Genomic DNA, 26331 nt, shown 5'->3' on the forward strand with positions numbered 1-26331 from the left:
GGAACACTCAATACATTCCTGGTTATGTGTCAAGACCTTTCTGATGCTTAATTGTTAACCTCTGTGGATTTCTAACTCAATTTCTCCTCTCTTGTTCTCCAAGTTCATATTTGCTATCCTACCTTGCTACTCTACACCCAGAAAGCAGAGATTTCCCCTTTCCTCATCACTGGAGAATCTTGGGTCTGGTTCCCTATTTTCAGCAACTTGTTTAGAATAAGTTACCTCCCACTTATGGACAAGCTCATTTCGATTTCAGAGCAAAAATTTTATCCTGGCTAAAACGACAAATCAAGCCACAACTCTTCATCTGGTCTTCTGCCTTTCCTCACACCCAAGATATCTGGTCTTGCTTTAACTGCACTCTGCTTCTTTAGACAGGAAGGTCAGTCAAGGACAACTGATGCCGGGTGTAGGGGGTGAAGGTAACCAGCATAAGGGTCACGCACATAGGAGAGGGACAAAGAAAGGACACAAAAATAATGACTTTGTAACTTGCCCCACAGCCCTGGCCCCTTTCCTCACTGCCTTTCTTCCCTGGGCTTGAAAAGTGATGCTGTGTTCAACCAGAGTAAGTACAAGTGGGTTCTTGTCTCCTTGCAAGATTCTTGCTGCCTGAAGTATGGCCTCCCACAGGGGATAAGACACACCTAAAATCCTGTGCTCTATTTCCATATTCTGGGAAATACGTCTTCAGATTAAGATGGTTGTACTGATCTGAAATGCAGTGGCAGAGAAAAGAACTTAAACCTTTGTGAAGACATATGGCTTCCCTAGGTAGGGGAAGCTTCCCAGCTGCTTCAGTTAATGAGATGAACCTTTCAGTCAGAACTGCTTCTGCTAAAAACAAGGAGAAGTAACTTATGAACCCACTTCGAAAAGTACACGTCTGGAAGCATCCTTGCTTCTCAAAGCAGTGGGAGGAAAAAAGCCCCTGCTTTCTTGTGCAAGTATTTAAACACAGAAAAATAGTGAGTTTTGTTCCCTTCCAGCAGCTGTAACTAGCTGATTCAGAATATACTCTTGACTTAAGGTGATTTTTTTTTTTTTTTTTTTTTTTTTGCTTTTTCATCAGATCAATACGTTACTTTGCTCATTGTATTTTTAGACTTATGTTCTCAGGGAAGCAAACACAAAGGAAAGAGATAAGCAAGTAAGTTTGTGTTTCCAGCTTGGGCTGAGGGTTGACAAGAGAAACGCTTAGAAATGATCAGGGGAGCAGAGTTTCCAGAACCTTCTTTGCTGACAGCTGGGATTTCTGGAGGATTTGTTCAGGGAACTGGGTTATTTCCAGGGCAGAGAACATACCTAGGGCTGCTCAGCTATCAGGTAGGGCATGCTCAGGTGAGTGTGTGGGAGGGCGAACCCTGGTTGCATAGACATGGCTGGTTTTCCTGGAGCATTTATCAATGAAATATTTACTATGGATCAGAGGCAGAAAGGGATTATTGCCAACCATCGCTTCCTTGTGGTTTCCTAGAAAATACAAAAGTTCAAAACGTGAATGAATTTTCCTTATTATAGTAATCAAATTTAGGAAACGGAGGAAGTATTTCTGACAATCCAAAATACAGCTTTAAGATCCCAGCTTTCCACAGAGGAACTTACTTTCTGGTGTGTTGGCTTCAGAGCAAAGAGCAAATGTTGTGCAGATTCCTGATCTTCCTTTTCTTGGGTGTTTTGTCTGTCACTGTAGATAAATGCTCCTTTGCTCTGTCAGAGGTCATAGAAATAGAGATGGTGTAAGTTGGAAAGCAAACTTGTGGACATGCAAGCATGTCCATTCAGTCAACTTTTGATCTCATGGGGTCACCAAGTGGTGTCCCTTTAGGGCGTGATCATTTACCGTAGTTCAGTGCCACAGGCAATGAGCACACTACTGGCTAAACTTTAAGGGGGTTTTAGATCTGTTGTCTGTGGGTAATTGTCTTTTTCCCCCATGAGGGTGAATAGATGATATAACTAAAAATTTCTAAAAACAGAGTGCTGTTGCAGATAGGAGCATGAGAATTACAGGTGTGCACACTGCACGGAGTAGACATGTTCAAAAACCATTCTCAGTGACAGGCTTTTCCCGGTTTTGTGTCCCTTGAAATTGAATGCAAAATCAGTGTCACTAAATACGCTTCTTTGTTACAAGGGACACCGTTTCCATTTGTCTTGAAAATATCACTGGGTTGTCTTTATGTAGACATGCTTTGAAATACAAATATTGTTTCACCTGATATGACATAGGGTATACATCTATTTCCTTAAAACAAAATGACAGATTTTACTGGACTATATAAAATGCTTTCTGGATACACAACAATGAAAACATTTTTTTTTTTTAAATGAACAGCCATCAAAAGGTATGCATAAATAGTCGAAAGCATTTAATGGTCTTTAACACAGTCAACTCCCCCAGCCTTGAAACACACTGTTCGATTCTTTTTTGCTAGTGGCAAAAGAAGCAGTCGAGCACAACACTGAAAAATTGGTAGCATTTCCTGGCCAGTAAGCACAGAGCTGGGGAGCTAAATATTTTGTGGCTTTGATTGTTGTTCTCATGCTGTTTGTGTCGGTCTCTCCTTTTGCCTGCTCAGGGCTGATTGTTGTGACCTTGGCTGTCTGCTGGATGCCTAATCAGGTGCGGAGGATTATGGCCGCAGCCAAACCCAAGCACGACTGGACAAAGTCCTACTTCCGGGCGTACATGATCCTCCTCCCCTTCTCCGACACTTTCTTCTACCTGAGCTCGGTCATCAACCCGCTCCTGTACAACGTGTCCTCGCAGCAGTTCCGCAGGGTGTTCGGGCAGGTGCTCCGCTGCCGCCTGACGCTGCCACACGCCAATCACAGCAAACACCTGCGTGCCCGCGTCACCTCTGCTGCGGACAGCGCTCGCTCGGCGCGCCGCCCCCTCATCTTCACCGCTTCCCGGTGCAGTTCCTCTGCAAGAACTAACAAGGTTTACTTGAGCACTTTCCAGAATGGGGGCGAGCCAGACTCCAAGCCCCAACAATTGAGTCTTGAGGCAGCAGAACCCAATGTGCAGATGAAACCACCCAACTCCGCCGCCGGGAATGGTTTTCAGGAACATGAAGTGTGAATGTCAACTATGGAAGCCTTGAGGACTAACCGGCGCCCCCAATGAAAGCAACATGATCCTGACACACGCAGTGACAAAATAAACCATGCCCCTATGAGGGACAGGAGTGGAAGCGAGGGGCCTTGGAAAAAATGGATGCCTCCCTAAGTGTCTTCTAGGGACTGATTCTGCCAGCCCGACCTTGCCTCTGGTAATAGGGGACAGACTTGGACTCCCCTCTTCCCTTCAAGTACACACTGAAAAGTCAGACTGAATTTATTCAGAGCTTACAAAAACTGACACCGAGCTCTTTGATTTGCAAAGGAACTGAAAGAAAGAGAATACGCTCCCTCCCAACCCACAAAAAAGGACACCCAGGAGAAGCTTGGGGAGCAGGGGGAGCAAGGGCCTGAAGGACAATGCAGGAGGGATGAGCATCTCCAACTTCAGCAGTGAGCCAAGAGGAGGGCGAGTTTCAGGAGCAGGATGGTGGTGGGGAGCCCCGGCCGCAGGGCCAAGGCAGAACTGCTCCGTTTCTTGGGCCGGGGCCCATTGCAAAGTGGGGTGTTGCAGCAGCTGATGCACACTGAGTTCAGTTTCCCAGGGGAGCAGAAGGATTGGTACCCAGCGGAGGCGATGAGGCAGGCTGCTGAGGAGGCACACGACTTGCGGTACATGATCCCTGCAACACAACCCAAGAAGTGGGGTTAACTGGAGTTGGCCAAGGTTCAGCTCCTCCTCATTCCTCCCACAGCCCAGCTACTTGGTGGGACCAGCAAGGTACTTTCGGTTGTTTCACTGAGCACACCGACCCCCCCCCTCGCCAAAATATAAGTGACGATGGCTTCTTCACCATACAGCTCCAGTAACTTTTGACAAATTGTTCCAAAAGCTATTAGATATTGGTATCAGCAAAGAGCTATTAAAATCAAAGTTCACTTAAAAAAATTCACACACAACTTATATTTGCCTGGTGTTGTAACTATCTCATGCCATGGAGAATGAGATGTTTATTATAAGTGATACAGAGAAGGCTGTTACCTATGTGTTAAATCCTAGAGTTCCCTGAACTAATTCCCATGAGATCCCTACTGAAGGGGCCCTCATTTTTCTGAGGTTTCAAGGTCCACTAGAGTGACGGGGTGGCCTGACAGTTTACCAGGAAGATACTGGTTACAGGAAATAAGCTTTGCCCTCAGAATATATGGCCACCTGCCTAGTTAGCATCCACAGCCACCATTTAGTAAGGTACTGTGTAGGCACATAAAGGAGCACATAGGACACATGGGAATTGCAGCACAGTCACCAGTTAGGTTATCTTGACTAATCATTTAAGTTATTAAAGCTGGAACCTTAAATAATACTACCTTCATTTAAAGGCTTTCCTGTATTCCAGACACTCTACAGAGGGCTATGGTGTCCTAGTTGATTTATCACTACAGCAAGCCTACAAGGGAGATCCCCATTTCACAGATGGGAAGCATAAGGGCAAGAGAAGTTTACAAATTTGCCCGAGGTCACACTACTACAAAATGGAGAAGTTGGGATTTGAACCTAGAATTCTGGCTCCATTCCATCCATATCCTTACTAGTATATATACCAAAGTAGCCAGCCAAGAAACCACAAAAAATGTTTTTTAGGGGGGGAGGGTGGGATGGGGAGGGGGAGATAAATAATATGTCTTACAAAACTGGACTTGGAAGTGAATGGCTTTAGCTTCTGAACTTCCCCGCACACCTGAGGGCTCCAGCATATTCGACCAGTAGCCGGGGTCCTTATTCTCTGACTCCCTGCAAGGATGTGTGTTTGCAGGCAAGGCTTTGGTTTGTGCCTCCTTCATCTGCCTTATGAATATTGCTTTGGGTTATGGAGAAATGGCAAAAAACTGAGCTACTTCAAACTTCCAAGTGGGAGGTTAAAGAAATACTTTGGAACATACAATTTTAAGTCATTTTTGTTCTAGAACTGCACATTTGAAAGGATGGATTTTCTAACACTGATAGAAAATCCTGGACAGTAGCTGCTCTGGTAAGAGTTATCAGGTAAGATAAAGTCCACACAGAGGGTGTGTGTATGTGTGTGAGAGAGAGAGAGAGAGGTGCTGTATGATTTCCAAGAAACCTGCTATGGGGCTTTGCCCATTTATGGATTTCCCTAAGTTTCTACATTTTCTATCCATTGCCCATTTTAGGAAATTTTACTGTCATTTTCTAGTTCAACTTCAATAAACTTTCTTCAAGTGAATTGTAAAAGTTAAAAAGAAATAATATATTTTTCACTGTAAACAACAACAAAAAAAGCCCAGGGAGATCAGGTGAAAATGCCCCCTGACCAGATAGTTGCTCCTCAAAGGTAACCACTCTTGCCAGTTTGGAAGGCCTCCTTCTGGCCCTGTTTCTATACACACATATATATACATACCCATGGAAAAATAAAGTGTGTATGTGCATATACACACAGATTTGTTACTGGTGTCACATCCTAGATGCTGATTTACAGTTTGCATTTTTACTTAGTGACATGGCTGGGTATTTATTTTTAAGCCTAACTCTATAGGGCTCAGGAGTGATGATGAGGAAGGTTAATTAGGTAATGAATGCACAAAGACAGCCCTGATTTTTGTGACTGCCTCCCAGGGGATACCTCAAGATCATCTGTTCTGTTGGCCAGGAGAGCTTATGCTTGTGGTCCCACAGGACTAATATGTATACACAGATATTTCTATTTCTTAAAGGTGGTGGATAAAGGTCTGGCTTCCAATCAGCCTGAATCTAGGTGCTGAGATCTTCCCTTTGAGGACACTGAGTGGGCTTGGCACATCCTCAGCTGCTGGGAACTATTAAAGTAAACATAGGCTGCTTGTAGAAACACGAAGAAGAGTCCAGCAAAATGAAGAATATGCTCCAAATAAAAGACCAAGATAAAACTTCAGAAAGAGCCTTACAGAAACAGAGGTAATTTACCTGAGAGAGTTCAAAGTAATGTTCCTCAAGAGGTTCACCAAACTGGGTGAAGAAGGGATGAACACAGAGCTTCAACAAAGAGAAAAATCTCAGTATTAAGGAGAAGTCACAGAACTGAAGAACACAATAACTGAACTGAAAATAACATCAGAGGGTTTCAACAGCAGACTAGCAGAAGCAGAAGAATGGATCAGTGAACTCAAAGACAGGGCAGAGGAACTCACCCCATTAGAGCAGCAAAAAGAAAAATAAAAAGTGGAGGTAGTTTAAGGGACCTAAGAGACCACATCAAGTGGCTAACATTCTTATTTATAGGAAACCCAGAAGGACAAGGACAGAAAACTTACTTGAAAAAATAATGGCTGAAAACTTCTCTAACCTGGGGAAGAAAGAGACATCCAAGAAGCCCAGAGAGTTGCAAATAAGGTGAACCCAAAGAGACACACTATAATTAAAATGTCAAAGTTAAACACAAGGAGATACTTAGAAGCGCCAAGAGAAAAACAACTTCTTATGTACAAGGGAACCTCCAACTACACTATCAGCAGACTTTTCAGCAGAAACTTTCCAGGCCTGAAGCGAGAAGCATGATATATTTAAAGTGCTAAAAGGAAAGAAAAAAAAAAAAAAAACTTCCAAGAGTACATGGCAAAATGATCACTTGGAAGTGAAAGAGTGTCCAAGACAAGTAAAAGGTAAATGAGTTAATCACCACTCAACCAGCATTACAAGAAATGTTGAAGGGACTTCTTTAGGCTGAATAGAAAGGGTGCTAATTTGTGACAACATATAAAAGATATAAATCTGATAAATATATAGGAAAGGTAGTGGATTAATTACCTATAAAGCTAGTATGAAGGTTAAAAGACAAAAGTAGTAAAAATAACTACTAGTTAGTAGTTATTAGTAATTGTTAGTAATTAGTAATTATTAGTAATTAAAGGATACATAGGCTAAAAAAAGATGTAAATGTGAAATGAAAAAATGGAGGGGAGAAAGTAAAAATGTAGAGCTTTAGAACACTTTCAAGCTCATCAACTTACAGTAGACTGTTGCAGATATAAATTGTCATATGTAAGCTTTTCAGTAACAACCTAGCAAAAACTATAAGTAGATATACAAGAGATACGAACTGTAAGCATACCACCAAAGAAAGTCATCAAATAACGAAGAGAGTCACAGAAGGAACGAAGAAACTGCCAAACTGCCAGAAAACAGTTTTTAGATACAAATACTAAATTCTTCAGTCAAAAGATATAAGTGGCTTCATTAAACGACACCAACAAAATAAGACCCATCTATATACCGCCTATAACAACTAATTGCAGATCCGCATATACAAAATTATTACAGTCTTTGTTTTAAAGCTTAGAGACAAAGAAGGGCATTACATCAAGGGGTCAATCCAGCAAAAGGACAGAACATTTGTAAAGAAGTGTGCACCCACCATAGAATCACCTAAATATGTAAAGCAAATATTAATAGACCTAAAGGAGAAATAGTACAATACTTGGGGACTTTAATATCCCATTTACATTAATCATCCAAACAGAAAATCAACAAGGAAACCTAGGCCTTAACATATACAGAACATTCCATCTGGTTCAGTGTTACTTACATCCATCAGAAAGCAACAAGGGAGATGGAAAGGATGGCACTACTAGTAGGAGGTTCCTGAGCTCACCTCATTCCACAGCTATACCAAAGCAATAACTACATCTATATAACTAACTGAAAATTACTTGGAGGCTAGCAGAACAGATCTTCCACAACTCCTCACAGAGAAAAGGGCACATGGGATAAGGGTAGGAGGGATAGAGATGCAGTTGAAAAGCAAAACCCTGGAGCAAATAACCACAAATCAGACATCACAAGCACAGAGGAGTGAGGGGATCAGATCCCACAATGAGTAGCCCCAGCCCTGAGGATTTGCACTAGGAAGACAAGTCCCCACAATGTCTGGCTTTGAAAATCAGTAGGGCTCAATTCTGGGAGAACCAGACAGAAATAGGAAAGAAAGTCCCCACCCAGAAAGAGATGGCCAGATAAACTGGCCTGAGACACAGCACAGAAACAGTAGTTGAAAAGCACCTGGCGTGTATGTAAAGGAGATTTCTTGACTAATCTTAGAAAACTTGTACTCTAGGGGCAGGGATCTTTAGGAGATTTCTCAGGAACAAATATGCTGGTGGGCACCATTTTCCTGTCCTCCCCTAGCCTAGGCAACAATCACTTGCAACAAAACACCCTTAAAACAAACTTGTGGCTGCTAGAGGGGAAGTGGGTGGGAGATGAGTGAAGCAGATGAAAAGGATTAAGACTCACAAACTTCCAGTTATAAGTCACAGAAATAAAAGAAGTACAACACAGAATATCATCAGTAATATTGTAATAATGTGTGTGGGGGGAAGCAACAGAATATACATTCTTCTCAACTGCACATGGAACATTCTTCAAGATAGATCATATGTTTGGACACAAAAACAAGTCTTAAGAAATTTAAGATTGAAAACATATCAAGCATTTTTTTCAGACCACAGTGGTATGAAATTAGAAATCAATTAGAAGAAGCCAACTGGAAAATTCACAAATAGGTGGAGATTAAACAAGTTACTGAACCATCAGTGGGTCAACAAAGAAATCAAGACAAATTAAAAAAATACCTTTACACAAATGAAAATGGAAACATCACACCAAAACTTCTGGAAAACAACTAAAGCAATTCTAAAAGGGAAATTCATAGTGATAAATGCCCACTTCAAGAAATAAGGAAAGTCTCAACCTTACCTTACACCTCAAGGAACTAGAAAAAGATTAAAGCAGAAATAAATGAAATAGAGAACAGAAAAACAATAGAAAAGAATAAATAAGCTAGGAGTTGGTTCTTTGAAAAGATAAAATTGACATACCTTTAGCTAGATACACCCAGAAAAAAGAGGATTCAAGTAAATTAAATCAGAAATGAAAGAGGAGACATTATAACTGAAACCCCAAGGATCCTAAGAGACAACTATGAACAATTACAGGCCAAATAAGAGTCAAAAATATACAACGGGGAAAAAACAATCTTTTTAATAAATGATGCTGGTGTAACTGGATAAGTATCTAACACCAAAGATAAACATTAACTCAAAAAGGATTAAAGGCTTGAACGTAAGACCCAAAACCATACAACTCCTAGAAGAAATCACTGGAGGTAAGCTCCCTGACATTGGTCTTCATGAGGATTTTTTTATATTTGACATCAAAAGCAAAGGCTACAAAACCAAAAATAAACAAATTGAAAAACTTCAGAACAACAAAGGAAACCATCAGCAAAATGAAAAGGCAACCTACTGAATGAAGAAAAAAATTTATAAATCATATCTGATAAGGGATTACTATCCAAAATATATGAAGAACACATATATAACTCAACAGTACAAAAAACATTCTAACTAAAAAATATGCAAAGGTTCTGAATGGACATTTTCCCAAAGACCTATAGGTAGCCAATAGGTACATAAAAAAATGTTCAAAATCACTGATCATCAGGGAAATGCAAATCAAAAATATAATGAAATACCATCTCATACCTGTTAGGTTGGTTATTACTAATCACAAGTGTGAAAATTTTGGGAAAGGAAACTCTTGTGCTGTGTTGGTGGGAATGTAAACATGTGCAGCCACTATAGAAATAGTATGGAATGTCCTCAAAGACATTAAAAAAAAAGACATACCATATGATTAGGCAGTTCTACTTGTATTTATCTGAAGAGAACACAAATACTATTTTGAATAGATATATGCATCCCTATGTTAATTGAAGGATTATTTACAATAGTTAATAAATGAAAGCAAATGTCCATCAACAAATGAGTAGATAAAATGTCACATATTTACAATGGAATATTATTCATCCATAAAAAAGAACAAAGTCTTGCCATTTGTGACAACATGAATGGGCCTTCAGGATGTTATGCTAAGTGAAAAATGACAGAGAAAGGCAAATACCATATGATCTTACTTATATGTGGAATCTAAAAAGAAAACCAAAGTCATAGATACAGAGTACAAATTACTGGTGGCTAGAGATGGGATGTGGTAGGTGGGTGAGATGGGTGAAGGGAGTCAAAAAGTATAGACTTCTAGTTATAAAATAAGTCACAGGGATGTAAGGTACAGCATGGTGACTAGTTAATAATACTGTATTGTCTGTTTGGTAGTTGCCAAGAGAATGTATCTTAAAAGTTCTCATCATAAGATGGGGCACCTGGGTGGCTCAGTTGGTTGAGCATCTGATTCTTAATTTAGGCTCAGGTCATGATCCCAGGGTCATGGGATCGAGCCCCGTATTGGACTCTGCACTGAGCATAGAGCCTGCTTCAGATATTCATTCATTCGCTCTCTCTCTCTCTCTCTCCCTCCGCCTCTCACCCTCCCTCCCTCCACCTCTCTCCCCACTCATGCTGTCTCCACCCCTGCCCCCCCTCAAAATGTTCTCATTGCAAGACAAAAGCCTACAACTATATATGGTGATACATGTTAACTAGACTTACTATTGTGATCATTTCATGATATACAAATATTGAATCATTATGTTGTCCACCTGAAACTAATAATGTTAAATATAAATTATACCTTAATAAAAAAATATATTTTTTCAAAACCCTGGAAAAATAATGCCTGAAGTTACAAAGAGATGTACCAACAGAACCACAATCTGTACTTTTGCTGATACCCTCACATCTTTAGTTAGAAGCCATTTATCTTTGTAAGGCAAGTGTGTGTGTGGGGGGGGGGGGGGGGCGCAGATTTATGGCCAGGTGAAAGCCCTTAAGAAGGTAGTTCATGAATAGATACCACAAAAAAGACTCTAGGAAGGGAAAAGTTGTAAGCTCCACCCACCCACCCCCTCAAAGGTGTATTTACCTCACAGAGAGAGGGAAAACAGAAAATGGGTCTGATGCAAGAAAGACATGTTAGTTGAATGGGTGGCCACTCCAAGCCAGGGCACCATGAGGAGGTCCAGGAGTAAAGAGAGTCTGGAATGATCTGCCCATGATCCACGAGGTTCAGAGCAGCTGCCCTGTTCATAGACCACTGTGAGCCTTCCACAGTGGAGTCTAAGTCCTGGAGACTATAGCTAGAGATATTGTGGATGAAATCAGAGGTGATTAAAGAGATTTCTAACCAGATGAAAGGAAATTTGGAGCTAACAGACATCAAAAGTAACTGATGGGCAAGCAGCTGACATTGGGGTATTAAGACCCTGGCTTTGGAGTTATTCAAGAAGAACAAAGAAATGATGCTCTAATACTCAACTGTTGGCAGAGGTAGAGGAAGGAGTAGGAGGTGTTATACTAGTAGGAATGGGCAAGTTCAAGATTAAAAAGAACTTTGAGAAAATAGGCACTTTACTCATCTTTTTAAAATCAAAGCAGTAGAAATGTCCGGCTAAAACTGCCTTTGAGAACCTGGGGATGGAGCTGCGTGGTGAGGCTGGGACAGAAGTGGTGCTGGTTTATAATATGCAAAGAAAAGAAAAACAAACCTCAGAGTCTCAGAGAAAGAGGAGGCTTCCAGTTCCATTCTAGGCTCTACAGCAGGGAGGATGGGATGGGGAAGAGGGCTGGGGACAAACAGGAAGTGGTCTTGGGGAATGCTGAGAATTTCCCTACAAGGAGTGTGTGACTAGACATCACACAGGCAGCTATGGAGCTTTAAGTAAATGTCCCTGAGTTTAGATGTGAGGAAGTCAGGGTGATGTGTGATGATGGAAGTGGTTAAGAAAACCACGGGAAAAATTCTGCACAGGCAAGGGGTAGGCATAAAGAATAGTAATCAGGCTGAAAGGAAATAGGTAGGTTGCTAAGTGTGGAGGGTCAGACCACAGCCTAAAAGTATTTACCAGTGCCATCACTCACAGCTTATCAGGATAAATTCCAAGTGGCTCTAAGATGTAAATGTTGAAAAAAATCATAAAAGTACTAAAAACCACTTTGGGACCTGTGAGATTTGTCATTTAAGAGTAGACAAGGCTATTCTATGATGCACACTCAGAAACCATTAAAGAAAAGATTAATGAATTAAACTGTGCAAAAATTTTAAAAATTCAGAGATAGAACAAGCAATCTTAAAATTGGTATGGAACCACAAAAGGCCCCTGAATAGCCAAAGCAACCTTGAAAAAGAAAAGAAAAGCTGGAGACATTACAATTCTAGACTTCCAAGTTGTAGTACAAAGCTGTAGTGATCAAGCTATAAGTATGGTACTGGCACAAAAAATAGATAGATCAATGGAACAGAATAGAAAACCCAGGAATGAATCCATAACTATATGATCAATTAATCTTTGACAAAGCGGGAAAGAATATTCAATGGGAAAGAGACAATCTAACAAATGGTGCATGGAAAACTGGACAGCTACATGCAAAATAATGCAACTGGACCACTTTCTTACATGGTACACAAAAATAAATTCAAAATTGATTAAAGACCTAAATGTGAGGCCTGAAATCATAAAAATCCTAGAGGACAACACAGGCAGTAACTTCTCTGGCCATAGCAACTTCTTTCTAGACATGTCTCTAGAGCCAAGGGAAACAAAAGCAAAAATAAACTATTGGGGCTTCATCAAAATCAAAAGCTTCTGCACAGAAAGGAAATAATCAACAAAACTAAAAAGCAACCTTCGATATGGGAGAAGATATTTGTAAATGACCTATCTAATAAAGGGTTAGTATCCAAGATACATAATGAACTTAAAACACCCCAAGCCAAATAATCCAGTTAAGAAATGGGCAGAAGACATGAATACACATTTTTCCAAAGAAGATATCCAGATGGCCAACAGACACATGAAAAGATGTTTAACATCACCCATCATCAGGGAAATGCAAATCAAAACTACAATGAACTACCATCACCTCACACCTGTCAGAATAGCTAAAACTAACAACACAAAAAACAACAGGTGCTGATGAGGCTGTGGAGAAAGGGGAACCCTCTTGCATTATTGGTGGGAAAGCAAACTGGTGTAGCCACTCTGGAAAACAGAATGGAGGTTCCTCAAAAGTTTAAAAATAGAACTACCCTATGATCCAGCAATTGCACTACTAGATATTTACCTTAAGTATAAAAAATAGTAGTTCAAATGGATACACGTACCCCTTTGTTTATAGCAGTATTATCTATAATAGCCAAATTATGGAAACAGTGCAAGTATCCATCAACTGATGAATGAATAAAGAAGTTGTGGTGTGTGTGTGTGTGTGTGTGTGTGTGTGTGATGGAATATTAGCCATAAAGCTAATAGCCATTAGCCATGATAGCCATTAGCCATTGTCACTTGCAATGATGTGTTTGGAGCTAAAGAGTATTATACTGAACCAAATAAGTCAGTTAGAGAAAGACAAATACCATATAATTTCACTCATATGGAATTTGAGAAACAAAACAACCGAGCACAGGGAGGAAAAAAAGAAAGGGAAGCAAACCAAGAACCAGACTCTTAATGATAGAGAACAAACTGATGGTTACCAGAGCGGAGATGGGTGGGTGGGAGGAGTAAAACAGGTGATGGGGATTAAGAAGTGCACTTGCTGTGATGGGCATCTGGTGTTCTATCAAAGTGCTGAATCCCTATATTATACACCTGAAACTAATCTTACACTGCATGGTAATTAACTAGCATTTAAATAAAAACTTAAAAAAAAATACAAAAAGTAAAAAGCAAATTACTAAAAAAAAAAAAAAAAGAAAAAAAAGAAGAAAAGAAAATAGCATCAGTGAGCAATTCCCTGAAGTAAAATAACAAATTTCTTTCATTAATAAATGTATAACAAAGGTACGGGAGATAAACTGATACCAGAGGTAAACTGCAGGAAAATTTGTTCTTATGGGCACTTGATTTAACATATCATTTTAAAAAGAGCATGATTCAGTGATATTTCACGTTCTAGGAGAGTCCATAAGACACTACATTTTTCTCTTGAAAAGTATATAAGTTGTTTCCTTGTCATTATTATTTTTTATTTCAGTCTATAAATAGAGTGCTTATATCCAAAAGAGTGCTATCGATACAGAACAGGGAAAATAAAAGTCTTGCTTAAAAAATAATTCCGTCTAGTAAAATCACTAAAAAGTGAAATATTAGGAAAATAATTGCAACTCAAATCACAAAGAGCAAAATTACTTAATATGTAAAAAGTCCTAGAAATCAGTAAGGAATAAAAAAGAACCCATTAGAACAATGGGAAAAGCAAATCAAAAGTTTACAGAAAAGAAAATAAAGTGAACTTTGAAACAATAAAAAGAGATTTACTCTCACTCCATAAAAAGAAACACAAATTAAAGCTCCATTGTGATACAGTAAAACCTTGGTTTGCGAGCATAATTCATTCCGGGAACATGCTTGTAATCCAAAGCACTTGTATATTAAAGCGAATTCCTGCGTAAGAATAATGGAAATTCAGATGATGCATTCCACAACCCCAAAATATTCATATAAAAATGATTACAATACTGTAATAGAATACAAAATAATAAAGAAAATGCAAAATATACAGAAAAATAAACAAATTAACCTGCACTGATCATTGAAAATCTTTGTGGCTGGTGTGAGGGAGACAAGAGAGGAGGGTTATTGTGTACGACAATTTTCACTATCACCAACGGAATCACTGCTATCTATTGGCTCAATGGAATCTTTTTCTTTTCGTGCAACAAAGAACCTATTCAGTGACACTTGCTTTTGCCTCCTTTTGAGGATTGTCATTAAAGAAATTCATTGCTTGCACTGCTACAGCCTTATTTGGGTGTTGCTTTTCTACAACATTTTGCACTGTTTTCCACATTTTCCACATCTCCCTAATCTCATTTGAGGAAAGGGATTCCTCCACCTTTTCCTCCTCCTCTGTATAGGAGATGCAGACATCGACTTCTCATAAAATCTTGCAATTTTGGCCACTTGCATACCTCATTCATCCTTCCCGATGATTTCTTTCTTAACTTCCACTGTAATCATCTCCTCTCACCGCTTTTCCTTTCAACCTTTTTCTGCATGGGGGCCACTGTGTACACTTGCACGGATGCTGACTACAGTACACTGTATTTGATGCTACTGGCAATAATGGGGCAGAGAAAAGGGACTATATGTGCAGGCAGCTTCACCTAGAATGAAACAAAGCATTCCTAAGCTTACCCTTGTATGGAAAAGCAAGGACTGTCCACAGGTGCTTTGAAGTGACAAAAAATACACCAGTGCCAGTGGTGGGCACCTTCCAACGTTCTGAAAAATCACTGATTTCTGCCAAACACCGCGGCCTGAGGCTGAGCATCTGAGAATGGGAAACAATCACCCACATTCCCACAGCAAGAGACACAGAGAGAGACAGAGATAGAGAGAGAGAGAGAGAGAGCGCGCGAGAGAGAGAGCGCACACGCACAAGAGACACAGAGAGAGAGAGAGCGCGCACACGTGTGCTAGAGAGACAGAAAAAAACGCATTGTCTCGTTGTGGTCATGCGACATTTGGCATCATGTACCACTTGTATTGCTAGGCATCGCTCATTTATCAAGTTAAAATTTGCTAAAAATGTTTGCTCGTCTTGCAGAACACTCGCAGAATAAGTTACTTGCAATACGAGGTTTTACTGTATCATTATTATTTATCACTCGGGCAAGGATCAGAAGTTGATCACCATATAGCCATGAGTCTTGGGAAATAGGCCCTTTTCCACACTGTCAGTTGAGAGAGTAAATAGGTATAAATTCCACGAATGCAATATTATGGTATCTATCAATATGAAATTTGACCAAGCAATTCCAGTTTTATGAGTTTAAGTTACATATACAAATTCACACACATGCAAAATGACTATATATGGGGTTATTAATATCAGAGGGATTTGCAACAGCAAAAAAAGAAAAAAAAAGGACAATCACACTATCCATCACTAGGGTCCTGATAAATGCCGGAAGCTCATCCACACGATGGAATGCTACACGGCTGTAAGAGGAGGAGGAATAAGCTCCATGATATTTTTTTAAATGAAAAAATAAAACATGACACCAGAGTAAATATTGAAAATTATCATAGGCACAAATGGCAAATAGTACATACACATATATACAATTTGCATACATACTCATATTACTGGAAGAATACACAAGAAAAAGCCAATAGTGGTTGTCTCTGGTGCTCACTTTAGCAGCACATATACTAATATTGGTTGCTCTGGGGAAGGGTACTGGGTGGCCATGGGATAGGGTTAGAAAAAAAAACCCTGTACAGCTAGTTTTAATCATTTATAATCAGAACAACGCAAATGAAGCACATATATTTTTTAACCTCCTGAAATAAATTATGCCCCAAAGAATCATTTTATTAGATGCCTTCTCTTTGTGTCTGGCACAAATCCCTTCCTGTCTGTGTCCACCAGAGGGCTTCTGGGAATAAACACACCCTTAAGAAGAGAGCCACGAAAACTTGGCCCCAAACCTAAGTCTCGAGGTCACTGGGCAGAGGTACTCACTTGTGTCTGTCTTTTCATTTTCCCTTGAACCCAGTCCCCAGGACCTCGGGTCTCGGCCCCATAGAGTTAGAGGCTGCAGGGAAACCAGGAAGTGCACTCTCATGGCTGCTGGAGGAGTAGAACAGCAATTTGGAAGGATCTACACTAATTTGAAATGTACAAATCGAACAGTGGCGTTTCTCAGCATTTACCCTTCAAAACAAAACACACTTTTGCACGTGCACACCCTTAGGAGGAAAAGGATGCACTTATACTGTGGGATGTTAAACACCAGTTGAAGGTCATGTGCAGAATTCTGTACTTATCTGGCTCATTATACTGACTGAATCACTCCATATACTGATGTGGTTTTCAATAAGTAGAAAAATGAATTTCCAAATGATATACATGTACGATTTATGTAAAAAAAAGTAATACAATGTGTGCTCTTGCAGTGTGTGCTATGTGTGTGAGTTTATGTCAGAGACAAGGGGCCATAAGGCTATACACTGAGAAGTGGTTATTCTTTTAGAAATGGGCCACAGTCAGGAAGCACTTGTGCTTCATTTGTGATATTTTAATGCTGTACAGAGGGAATATGTTTGTAGACTGTATCAGTAATGACAAATTAATAGACATGGAAATTATACATGGAGTAAGCCACTTGACTGACCTGAGCTTGAAGTACACAGCAGCACATGGCTCCAGGAGGGCAGACAAGGGTCCATACCACTGCACCACAATACAGCCCTCATGGCCTTGGGGCTTCCCTAGAACCTCAGGCAGGTGCCATCAATACGGCCACGGTTCTGTGTGGCTTCAGCAGCACCGTGGGCAAGAAGTGGTAGGTATAGATGGTCATGGGTTTGGTTCACCTGCACGTTTGTGAATGCCCTACAGCCCACAGCAGCCACCCACTGCAGGAGACGGCAGTGTCTAAAAGCAGCAGTGAGGGCACCTGGGTGGCTCAGTCGGTTAAACGTCTGACTTCTGTTCAGGTCATGATCTCACGGTTCGTGGGTTTGAGCTCCGCATCGGGCTCTGTGCTGACAGCGTGGAACCGGGAGCCTGATTCAGATTCTGTGTCTCCCTCTCTCTCTGCCTCTCCCCCACTTATACTCTCAAAAATAAATAAACATTAAAAAATAAATAAAAGCAGTAGCGAGTCACCTTTTGGACACTTCCCCAAATAGCTGAGGGACGCTCCTTCCCCATATGAACTTTCTTTTAATCACTTCTAACGTTCTACATGTTTTTACTATCAAATCGTTTTTAATAGAATGTAGCTCCAGTAATTAGAGCAGTGCTTGATACCTAAATGGCTCAAAAAATACTGAATGTATGAATAAGGGAATGAAGGGGAAAAGGGGAGAACACAGAAGGAAAAGGATCATTTAAAGGGGGCCCAGAGGCCCCATGATAGTGGGTACTTTTCTGACTAGTAGCAACCCCAAATTTTATTCTTGGGCTGGTGGGGCCTGGGTAACAGAGGTTACAGAAAGCTAGCACAAACCCACAGGCCTTGCTTGAAACAGGCCTGCGTGAAAGGCAATGCCTTGGTAATGGGCTTTCAGACCCAGAGCTGGCAGGCTCGGCAGGGTGATGAAGTGCTGTCCATCACCCACGGCTGGGCTAATCCCAGCTTGGGCCTGCTCCCAGCCATCCCACCCTGCAGGGACACAGGGACGTGTCCTGCCTGTGCCAAGTCATTTCTCACAGCTCCCATCTGCGGACCAGAAGTGTACTTATGGAACATACCACCCACTATCACCAAATTGAACAAGAGCCCCAGCACTTAACACGTTAATCCTCTTTAAGTCTTTCGAGGGGTGATGGCCTCCTGGGAGGGGAACTCTTGGATTTAGATGGGTGGTTATACTGGCTTTCAAAATACCACAAATTGTTCTCCTGGAGTAAGTCAGTCGTATTAATCTGCCTTATTTAGGATAATGATAGCCATGGAGAGGAATGAAGGAAAGGTAAAATACAATACTGAGGTTACTTCCAGGGAAATTCATTCCACTGTAGCAATGGTACCTATTTCCTGGGACTAGTGAAATTAGACTTTGAAGGAAATCAAGCTTGCAAGAGTTAGGCTGAAATCATAAAACATGGAAACAGGGGAAAAGGGATTAGATCATATGTGCTCTACACACTGGAATTAAATGTAAAGTGGGAGGAAATGCATCCAAATAGATGGTATGAACACATTTCAGTACCACCACGTGTCCTCCCTGTTTTACAGACACTAGAAACGATCTTTCCAAGTTAAGGAACTTGGAAAAAGTTCCTGGCACAAAGTAGGTGCTATATAAGCGTTTGCTGTTGCTATTTTTATTGTTATTATCTTTCCATGGTGTGTTTTCTAATTTGAACCCTTAATTCACAGAAGTGGCTACTTATTGAATTTATGCACACCACGGTACATCCCTCAGAGGGGATAGCAACTTCAGTAATTACTGATCTGCTCCATCATTGAAAATCACTGGCTCCTTTTCCCATTCTGTCTCCATTCCTCTTGGACTATATTTGGGTCACATTTTAGCCAACATGCCCAGTTTGCATTCAGATCAAGGAAAACCAAAGGCAGACCAGGAGACGGGGCAGCAGGGAGAAAGAACGAAAGAAAGAAGCGTTAGAAGTTAGTGTGGATGCTGGATGGCCCCTGTCGTCTTCTTTGCAGCAGGCGCTCCATCAGGCATCGGGCGGGCTTTACAGGGTTGAATTATTGATTATACAGGGAGAAGAAGAAAGATGGTGTTTTCTCTTTGCTTGAGTCCAGCTCTTTCTGCCTGCCCCTAACACAGCTGGGTCACCACAGATGGAGCAGACAGAATAAAAGGTACCTGGGACAACTCTGGTTGACATCAGCCCAGAAGTGGTCAGGGCTTAGGAACACAACATCAGGGAGAGTTACACCATGGCTCCGAGGCTGGCATTCTGACCTGGAAGTCTCTAGGCTGACCTGGCTGGTGGCCCACAGTGCAAAAATCTTTAATGTGCTAAATCATTGGTGTGGCGATACCTTTGGCCCAAACTCTCCTCCCTCGAGGTTCTTTCCTGTGCACTTCACTAAGGGGCCTGTTATAACATGCACCCGCTCTCCAGATGGGACCTGAAAAGTTCTAGAACCCCAGCAGGTAAAAACTGCCCAAGCAGTGTTTCTCAGACATCATTGTGCAGAAGAGTTACCTGGGCATTCTTTAAATACAGATTCCTAGAACCAACCCCGTATGATTCAGACACAGGTGGCCGAAACTTCCCAACTGCCACTTTGGGGAGGGAGCAGGCACATGTAGGCTCTAAATGCACAAAACAATTTATCCAGGGAGAAGGCTTTCACTACCTGCAAAGATTTCATTCGGCGTTACAGGCCAGCCCCTGCTCTGCCCTGCACGGTGAAGGCTGTGACAACTCTTATGATCCACGGCCATGGAGTAGGAGAGACGAGCCAGTTTTTCTTCACTGCTTTCCACTCTTCTCCTGGACCACATTTGGTCCATTGCTAACTCCCTGTCACAATAGGTCTGTCCTATCAGCCTCATTTGAGGACAGGCTCCTCTGCCTGCTCTCCAAGGACTTCAACGATTGAAGGTGGGAATGTTCACTGTCAACCACTTAGCTTGGGTGTGAAATGACCAGCTTAGAAGACCAAAACACTCCTGGAGGTGATCAGGCCAGGGCTAGTTTGAGTACCTGTCAGTAGGGGTTTTTCTTTCTTCCCTTTGGCCCATTCATGTCCCACTGGGGTGGCTTTTTCTGTTTAAAAGCAACACTGTACATGGTAAGTTTCTACCCAGGGGTTGGCACACTTCTTCTGTGACAGGCTAGATAGTAAACATTTTGGCTTTTGAGGCTAAATAGTCTCCATCACAACTACTTGATTCTGATATTTTATCATGGAGGCTGCCAAAGATAATGCACAACATATGGGGGTGGCTGTGTTCCAATAAAGTTTCCTTTATAGAAATCGGCCACAGTAGTCCACTTGGGCTGTCACAATAAAATATCCCAGGTTGTGTGGCTTAAACAACAGAAATTTTGCCGGAGTTCTGGAGGCTAGAAGGCTAAGACCAAGGTGCTGGCAAAAATTAAGCTTCTGGTAAGAACGCTTCCCTGGCTTAGAGTCAGCTGTTCCTAATAGGGACCTTCCTGTGCATCTCTCTCCCTCCCTATAAAGAGGTCAATCCCATTGGAAGCCATACCCTTGGACCTCATCTAACCCTAATTATTCTCAAAGGCCCCATCTCCAACTGCAACCACACTGAGGATCAGGACTGCAATATATAAATTTGGTGGGGGCTGGGAGGACAGTTCAGTTCATAACACAAGTATTGGGCTAGATTTGGTCCAAGGGTCAGAGTTTGCTTACCTGTGTTCTATCAAAATCCAATCACCTTTACCTAATAACACCTATCCCTTTCACCTGGTCTTTCCTCTCTAGTTCTATAAGAAATACAACCCACGGTTTAGAACATTTACTTTTTTTTTTTTTAAGTTTATTTATTTGAGAGAGAACTCAAGCAGGGGAGGAGCAGAGAGAGAGGGAAAGAGAGAATACTGAGAAGGCTCCACACTGTCAGCACAGAGCCTGATGTGAATCTTGAACCCATGAACTGTGAGATCATGACCTAAGCCGAAGTCAGACACTTAACTGACTGAACCACCCAGGCATCCCCGGAACATTTGCTTTTTGAAGAATGTCAGAAAGGATCTCTGGGTTCAAGATTCGACCAAAGGCCTTTGCTGGCTTTAAACTATTTGGAGAATTTTATATCCATATTTTACTATGTTTTTTAATTGAACTGTCTCTGTAGAAACTACATTCTTCACAGCATACACAAACATCCTTACAGAAGACATAGGCACAGCTTGAAGGCAAAAATGAGGGGGAAAAAAGGGCACAGTTAGAACCACTACAAGAACACTGTTTCCAGTGTGGCAGGATGCAGATTGATTAAAACTCACATTTAGAGGTCTTGTGGTTCTGTTGTATGTAAGCCAAAATGGAGCAGACCCCACCCTGGGCAGACCCCACTTTCCACAGTGTATCTGTGCAACTGTCCCTAGCAGTCAACATTTTCTGACATGCTCTGTCACAAGGTCCTGGGTTTTTTTTCTACAGTGGCTGCGAGACAACCAGAAACCAGCTTATTTGTGTAAGAAGCCTCGTTAGTTCATGTGATGTCCTTGTTTAAGCCATGGTAGATCCAAAATACTGCCTGTGCTCCATTGTTCTCCCATATTTTCTGCTTTGAAGAAGCCAAGAGTGCCTCTTAAAGCACATTATAAATATTGATGCGGTAACCTGTTTCCCCTATGAGTTTAATTATACTTTTCTAGATGTACTTTCAGGAATTTAATGATTTTCTAAGTCTTCTTAAAATCATCATATATTGAAAGAAAAAAATAATGATGTTTCTTTCAGAAAACACCATTTTCAAATGAACTTATATTGCCAAAGAGATAACCTGGGAGTTCAAGAAGCAGCACTACTTACTAGGAAGGCATTTGGTAGTACAAGGGGCTCCTGTTCAGGTTTTTTTTTTTTTTTTTTTGTAATGTATTATTTCTTGACCTATCCAAAATGATCACTTAAGCTCGAAGATGAGTGGCAACTCATCGGTGCTGGCAAACCCAGTGGGAAATTGTATGTCCTCATAAAGCAAGGAAAGGAAGTTTCAATAATAAACTGAAATTGTTAGAAATTGTTAAACTTAATTTTTTACCAATAAAAATCACCTTAGAAGAATTACAGTGTTAGATGTAAAGAAATATTAGCCTAAGTGCAAGATCAGGGTCTACCATTAATTTCTTCCATTAAGTTCTGGGTCTTGAAGAAATCTTAATCTTCTCATTTACAGACCAAGGTGGGGCAAGCTGAAGTGAATAAGTAAAATGTTCATGTTTCATTTTGCTTCTGAATAATTCTTTGCACGGTGGAAAAAACATTGACTCTGAAGTCCAACAGGCTTAGACTAGACTTACCACTGAGATAACACACTAAACTTCTCTAAGCCTGTTTGCACTTTTGAAAAGGGAGAAAGGTGTACCGACCCAACAGACTAACATGTGATGATTAAGGTGACAATGACTGCAAAGCACCTATGACTGTGTCAGTCCATAATACGTACCTAAGAAAAGTCAACTTCCAGGGTACCTGGGTGGCTCAGTCAGTTAAGTGTCTAACTTCAGCTTTGGCTCAGGTCATGGTCTCGTGGTTCATGAGTTCTAGCCCCATGTGGGACTCTGTGCTGACAGCTCAGAGCCTGGAGCCTACTTTGGATTCTGCGTCTCCCTCTCTCTCTGCCTCTCCGCTGCTCATGCTCTGTCTCTCAAAAATATGTAAAACATTAACAATTTTTTTAAAAAAGTCAACGTCCTTGACTTGAGGTGGTTTTTTAAAATTTATTTTTATTTTAGAGAGAGAGAGAGCGCGCATGTGAGCAGGTGGAAGGGGTAGAGAGAGAAGGAGAGAATCTTAAGCAGGCTCCACGCTTACCACAGAGTCCAGTGTAGGGCTTGATCCCACGACCCTGGGATCATGACCTGAGCCCATATCAAGAGTTGGATGCTCAACTGACTGAGACACCCAGGCACCCCTTGTTTTTCATTTAAAATACACAACTACCATGGAGAAGTGATAAACAAGGCTGAGAGAGGGAAAATTAAGATGAGTCTGGAGTATCTTATCTTGTGGTGCCAAAAAATAAGTCTTCAAAAAAAGATGGGGCATGCTGAAAGGACACAGAAATCAGTCTCCCAGGGGATAGCTAGGGCAATCTGAGCAACAAAATTAACAACAGTACTGGATTAGAACCCACAGCATGAAGTAAATATCCACCAGTTCACCTTTATACAAATAAATAAATGATTAAATAAACATTTGGAGGAGCAGGGACAGCTATATATTACAGAAAGATTCCAAATAATAAAGTCAGAAGAAATTTTGCAGAAGAATAGAAATTTTAGAACACCACAGGAATAACTTCCACAGTAAGGGAGAGATATACCAACAGGTGCTGATATTAGTGAGCAAAGTTTGAGGAGAAACAAGATATCCATATAGTTTCAAAGAATTTCCTTCAAGTTATCTATTAATTACAAAGAGAAAAACAGTCATTTGTGGGGAAGCCCAGCAGACACCATCTTAATTAAGCGATCAAAGTTAACATCACTAGTCATAAGACATGCTGACATCATGCACCTCTTGATATAATGCACTGAAAAATGATAGCACATCACTTCCAAGTAGTCTTCCACAATCTAACCATCAGAAAACATCAGACCAACCCAAATTGAGGGACAGTATACAAAAAGCTGACGGGTCCTCTTCAAAAGTGCCAGCATCACAAAAGACAAAGAAAGAATGAGGAATTGTTGGGAGACTAGCCGACACCAAGGAGGCATGACAATGAAATGCAATGTGTGATCCCAGATAGGATCCTGGAACAGAAAAAGGAAAACTGGTGAAATCCAAAAACAAACCATGGGTTAATAGTGTTGGACCAATGTTAATTTCTTGGTTTTGGTCATTATACTGTAGGTATGCAAGTTAATCAACATTAGCGGAAACTAGGTGAAGAGTAAATATAAAGTCTGTACTATTTCGCAGCTTTTCTGTGGCATATTATTTCAAATAAAATTTTTAAAATAAAAGACATGACTATGAGTGAGGGTCAAGTCTGTATCACTTTTCTATGTACGACCCAAACACAAGCTACAGTGAAACATCCCCAGTCACTGCCCATGCTGATGACCAACACGTGACCCATGCAGCCCCAAACATCTGTGCCACTTAACTACTCCACTCTTGCCTCAAAGTTCTTGGAGAATCCTGAAGTGACTATTTTTTGGGATCGGGGGAAGGGTGGACTTCAAGGAAGATTACTGGGGGAATGTTTTTTTGCCCATCTGTTTCTTTCCACACAAAGGGAACTAAGGGTACTCTGGGCCTCTCTCAACCTCTAGTCCCTCATCCTCAAAGGAGTGACCTGATTGGTTAATTTGGGAAGAATAAAGCAGACACACATTGTTCATCTGCTTTCTTTTCCTTCTTGGGAGTGAATGGCTTATAGCAAATAGGTGTTCTGCCATGCTCCTCAGGACAAGAAACTTCCCCTCTTTTGCCTTTACGGACTGGGTAGACCAGCTCATTTGGAAGCCCATTTGACATTCACCCCAAAGCTATTCCCTTCAACTTAGTCTTTCTCAGTTACTATGGTGATATTTTTGCCCTCGTCTTCCCTGTTCCCTGTTTTATTTCTCAGTATGCTCAGAACCTGGGTAAGAAGAAAGGCTGATAACCAGTGGGCACTCTCTAGACCCTGCCAGGTTCCATGTGCCCCAGTCTACGTGGTATCCTAGGACCTAAGTCTGTAGCCATGATTCTCTCTGAAGTTGGGAAGCATTTTCCAACTAATCTTCTATTCCAAATAGACTCTGGACTTTGAAAATCATAAACAGTAATGACTTAACATTGTTTTTTGCTGGGTGAGTTGAGCTGCACTGGGGCAAAAAGAGGATCAAGACCATCATACCCCCAACTCACTCCCCCCCTCCCCCCCACCCCCCCCCAACACACACAGATGTACGTGGGAATTTGACCCATCCCATAGAGTATGGGACTACAGTCCTGTTAGGACACACTGGCTCTAAAGAGGTTTTAAAAATGAGCTATTTTCCTGGTTTTCTCACTTTAGTCTCTGCCCCAACAGTCAATTAAATACAGGCATAAAGCATGTGTTCCTTCCTTTTTATGGACCACAGTGCATTTATCTTTTCCAACAGTTTCCTTTGTGTCTGCCTTCTTTGCTGGTATAAAGATGGAAATTTCTCAACAGAGCCTTTAAAAGTCCATTACTTTCACCCCACGTTGTACAATTTAGTTTTAAAGTCAACTTCTATGGTAAACTGCTACTTGTGTGAATGCCCGTCTGGGAGTGAGACTAATCTTCCTCTACCCAAAGAATAACCAACACTTACTGCACCAGAGTTATGATTACATCACAATAAATATTCTATGCAGAACTAGGAAGAGCTCCTCAAAGAAAAATGCTTGGAAACGGGTAATTGGAATGAACTATATGCATTTTCACTGAGCTTTGAAAGAAACTGTGAGAAAAAAGATCTTCGATCTGTTCCCAAGTATTTTTTTTTTCTCTTAAAGAACACCATGTGAGGAGTTTTGACAGTGTCTGCATTCTAATGGGAACATCTCAGGAAGAAGAGGCTTATCTATATTTGTGCCTTGTTACTGCCATGATGGACACCATTTATCAGGCATAAAGAAGGGAGAAAACCCAGAAGGGAGTTCTTCTCTGGACAGTTTTGTGTTCTGGCTCTTAATTACTTTTCCTTTGCCATGGATGTGAATATTTTAAAAGCCAAAGAAGCCCCTCCATTTGAGCTACAGATGGCCACAGAACCAAATAAGAATACGAACAACCCATTTTAAAAGGCAAAAAAACAAAAACAAAAACAAAAAACCCCAAAAACAAAAAACCCTCAAAAAACCCCAAAAAAACTCAAAATTCAAAAACAAGGGAAGTGCCAAGTTCCACATTGCACCTCCAAACTGATGGCAAGTCCATGTTAACCATACTGCTAGGACCAGAAATTGACAGTAATGTTAAGGAGCTGCAGTGACCCCGAGGGTAAAAATAAACATGTCTGTTAAAACAAGCACCACCAACACCAGAAAATAGACATGAAACAAGATGCCACAGGAACATTCTTTTTCCTTATAACAGGGATGTGTTAACTTCATTATTCAGAAACCTTTGATTACCCTTTTCAAAA

General features: G+C 41.0%; 2 protein-coding genes across 3 annotated transcripts in view; one reads left to right on the forward strand and one right to left on the reverse strand.

The window, feature by feature from the left end:
- The window catches only part of GPR39 (G protein-coupled receptor 39), a 200139-nt gene extending 196104 nt beyond the window's left edge, over positions 1-4035 (forward strand). Inside the window, exon 2 of the mRNA XM_003990722.6 lies at positions 2586-4035. Coding sequence (XP_003990771.2) covers positions 2586-3091 — 506 coding nt within the window. The 3' untranslated portion in view covers positions 3092-4035. The remainder of the gene's footprint in view (positions 1-2585) is intronic.
- LYPD1 (LY6/PLAUR domain containing 1) overlaps positions 2353-26331 on the reverse strand; it is a 38329-nt gene continuing 14350 nt past the window's right edge. For both annotated transcript variants that reach the window (XM_045034787.1, XM_011285238.4), the window contains exon 3: positions 2353-3752. In XM_045034787.1, coding sequence (XP_044890722.1) covers positions 3517-3752 — 236 coding nt within the window. In that variant the 3' untranslated portion in view covers positions 2353-3516. The remainder of the gene's footprint in view (positions 3753-26331) is intronic.

The sequence above is a fragment of the Felis catus genome, chromosome C1, assembly GCF_018350175.1.
Source record: "Felis catus isolate Fca126 chromosome C1, F.catus_Fca126_mat1.0, whole genome shotgun sequence".
Taxonomy (NCBI): domain Eukaryota; kingdom Metazoa; phylum Chordata; class Mammalia; order Carnivora; family Felidae; genus Felis; species Felis catus.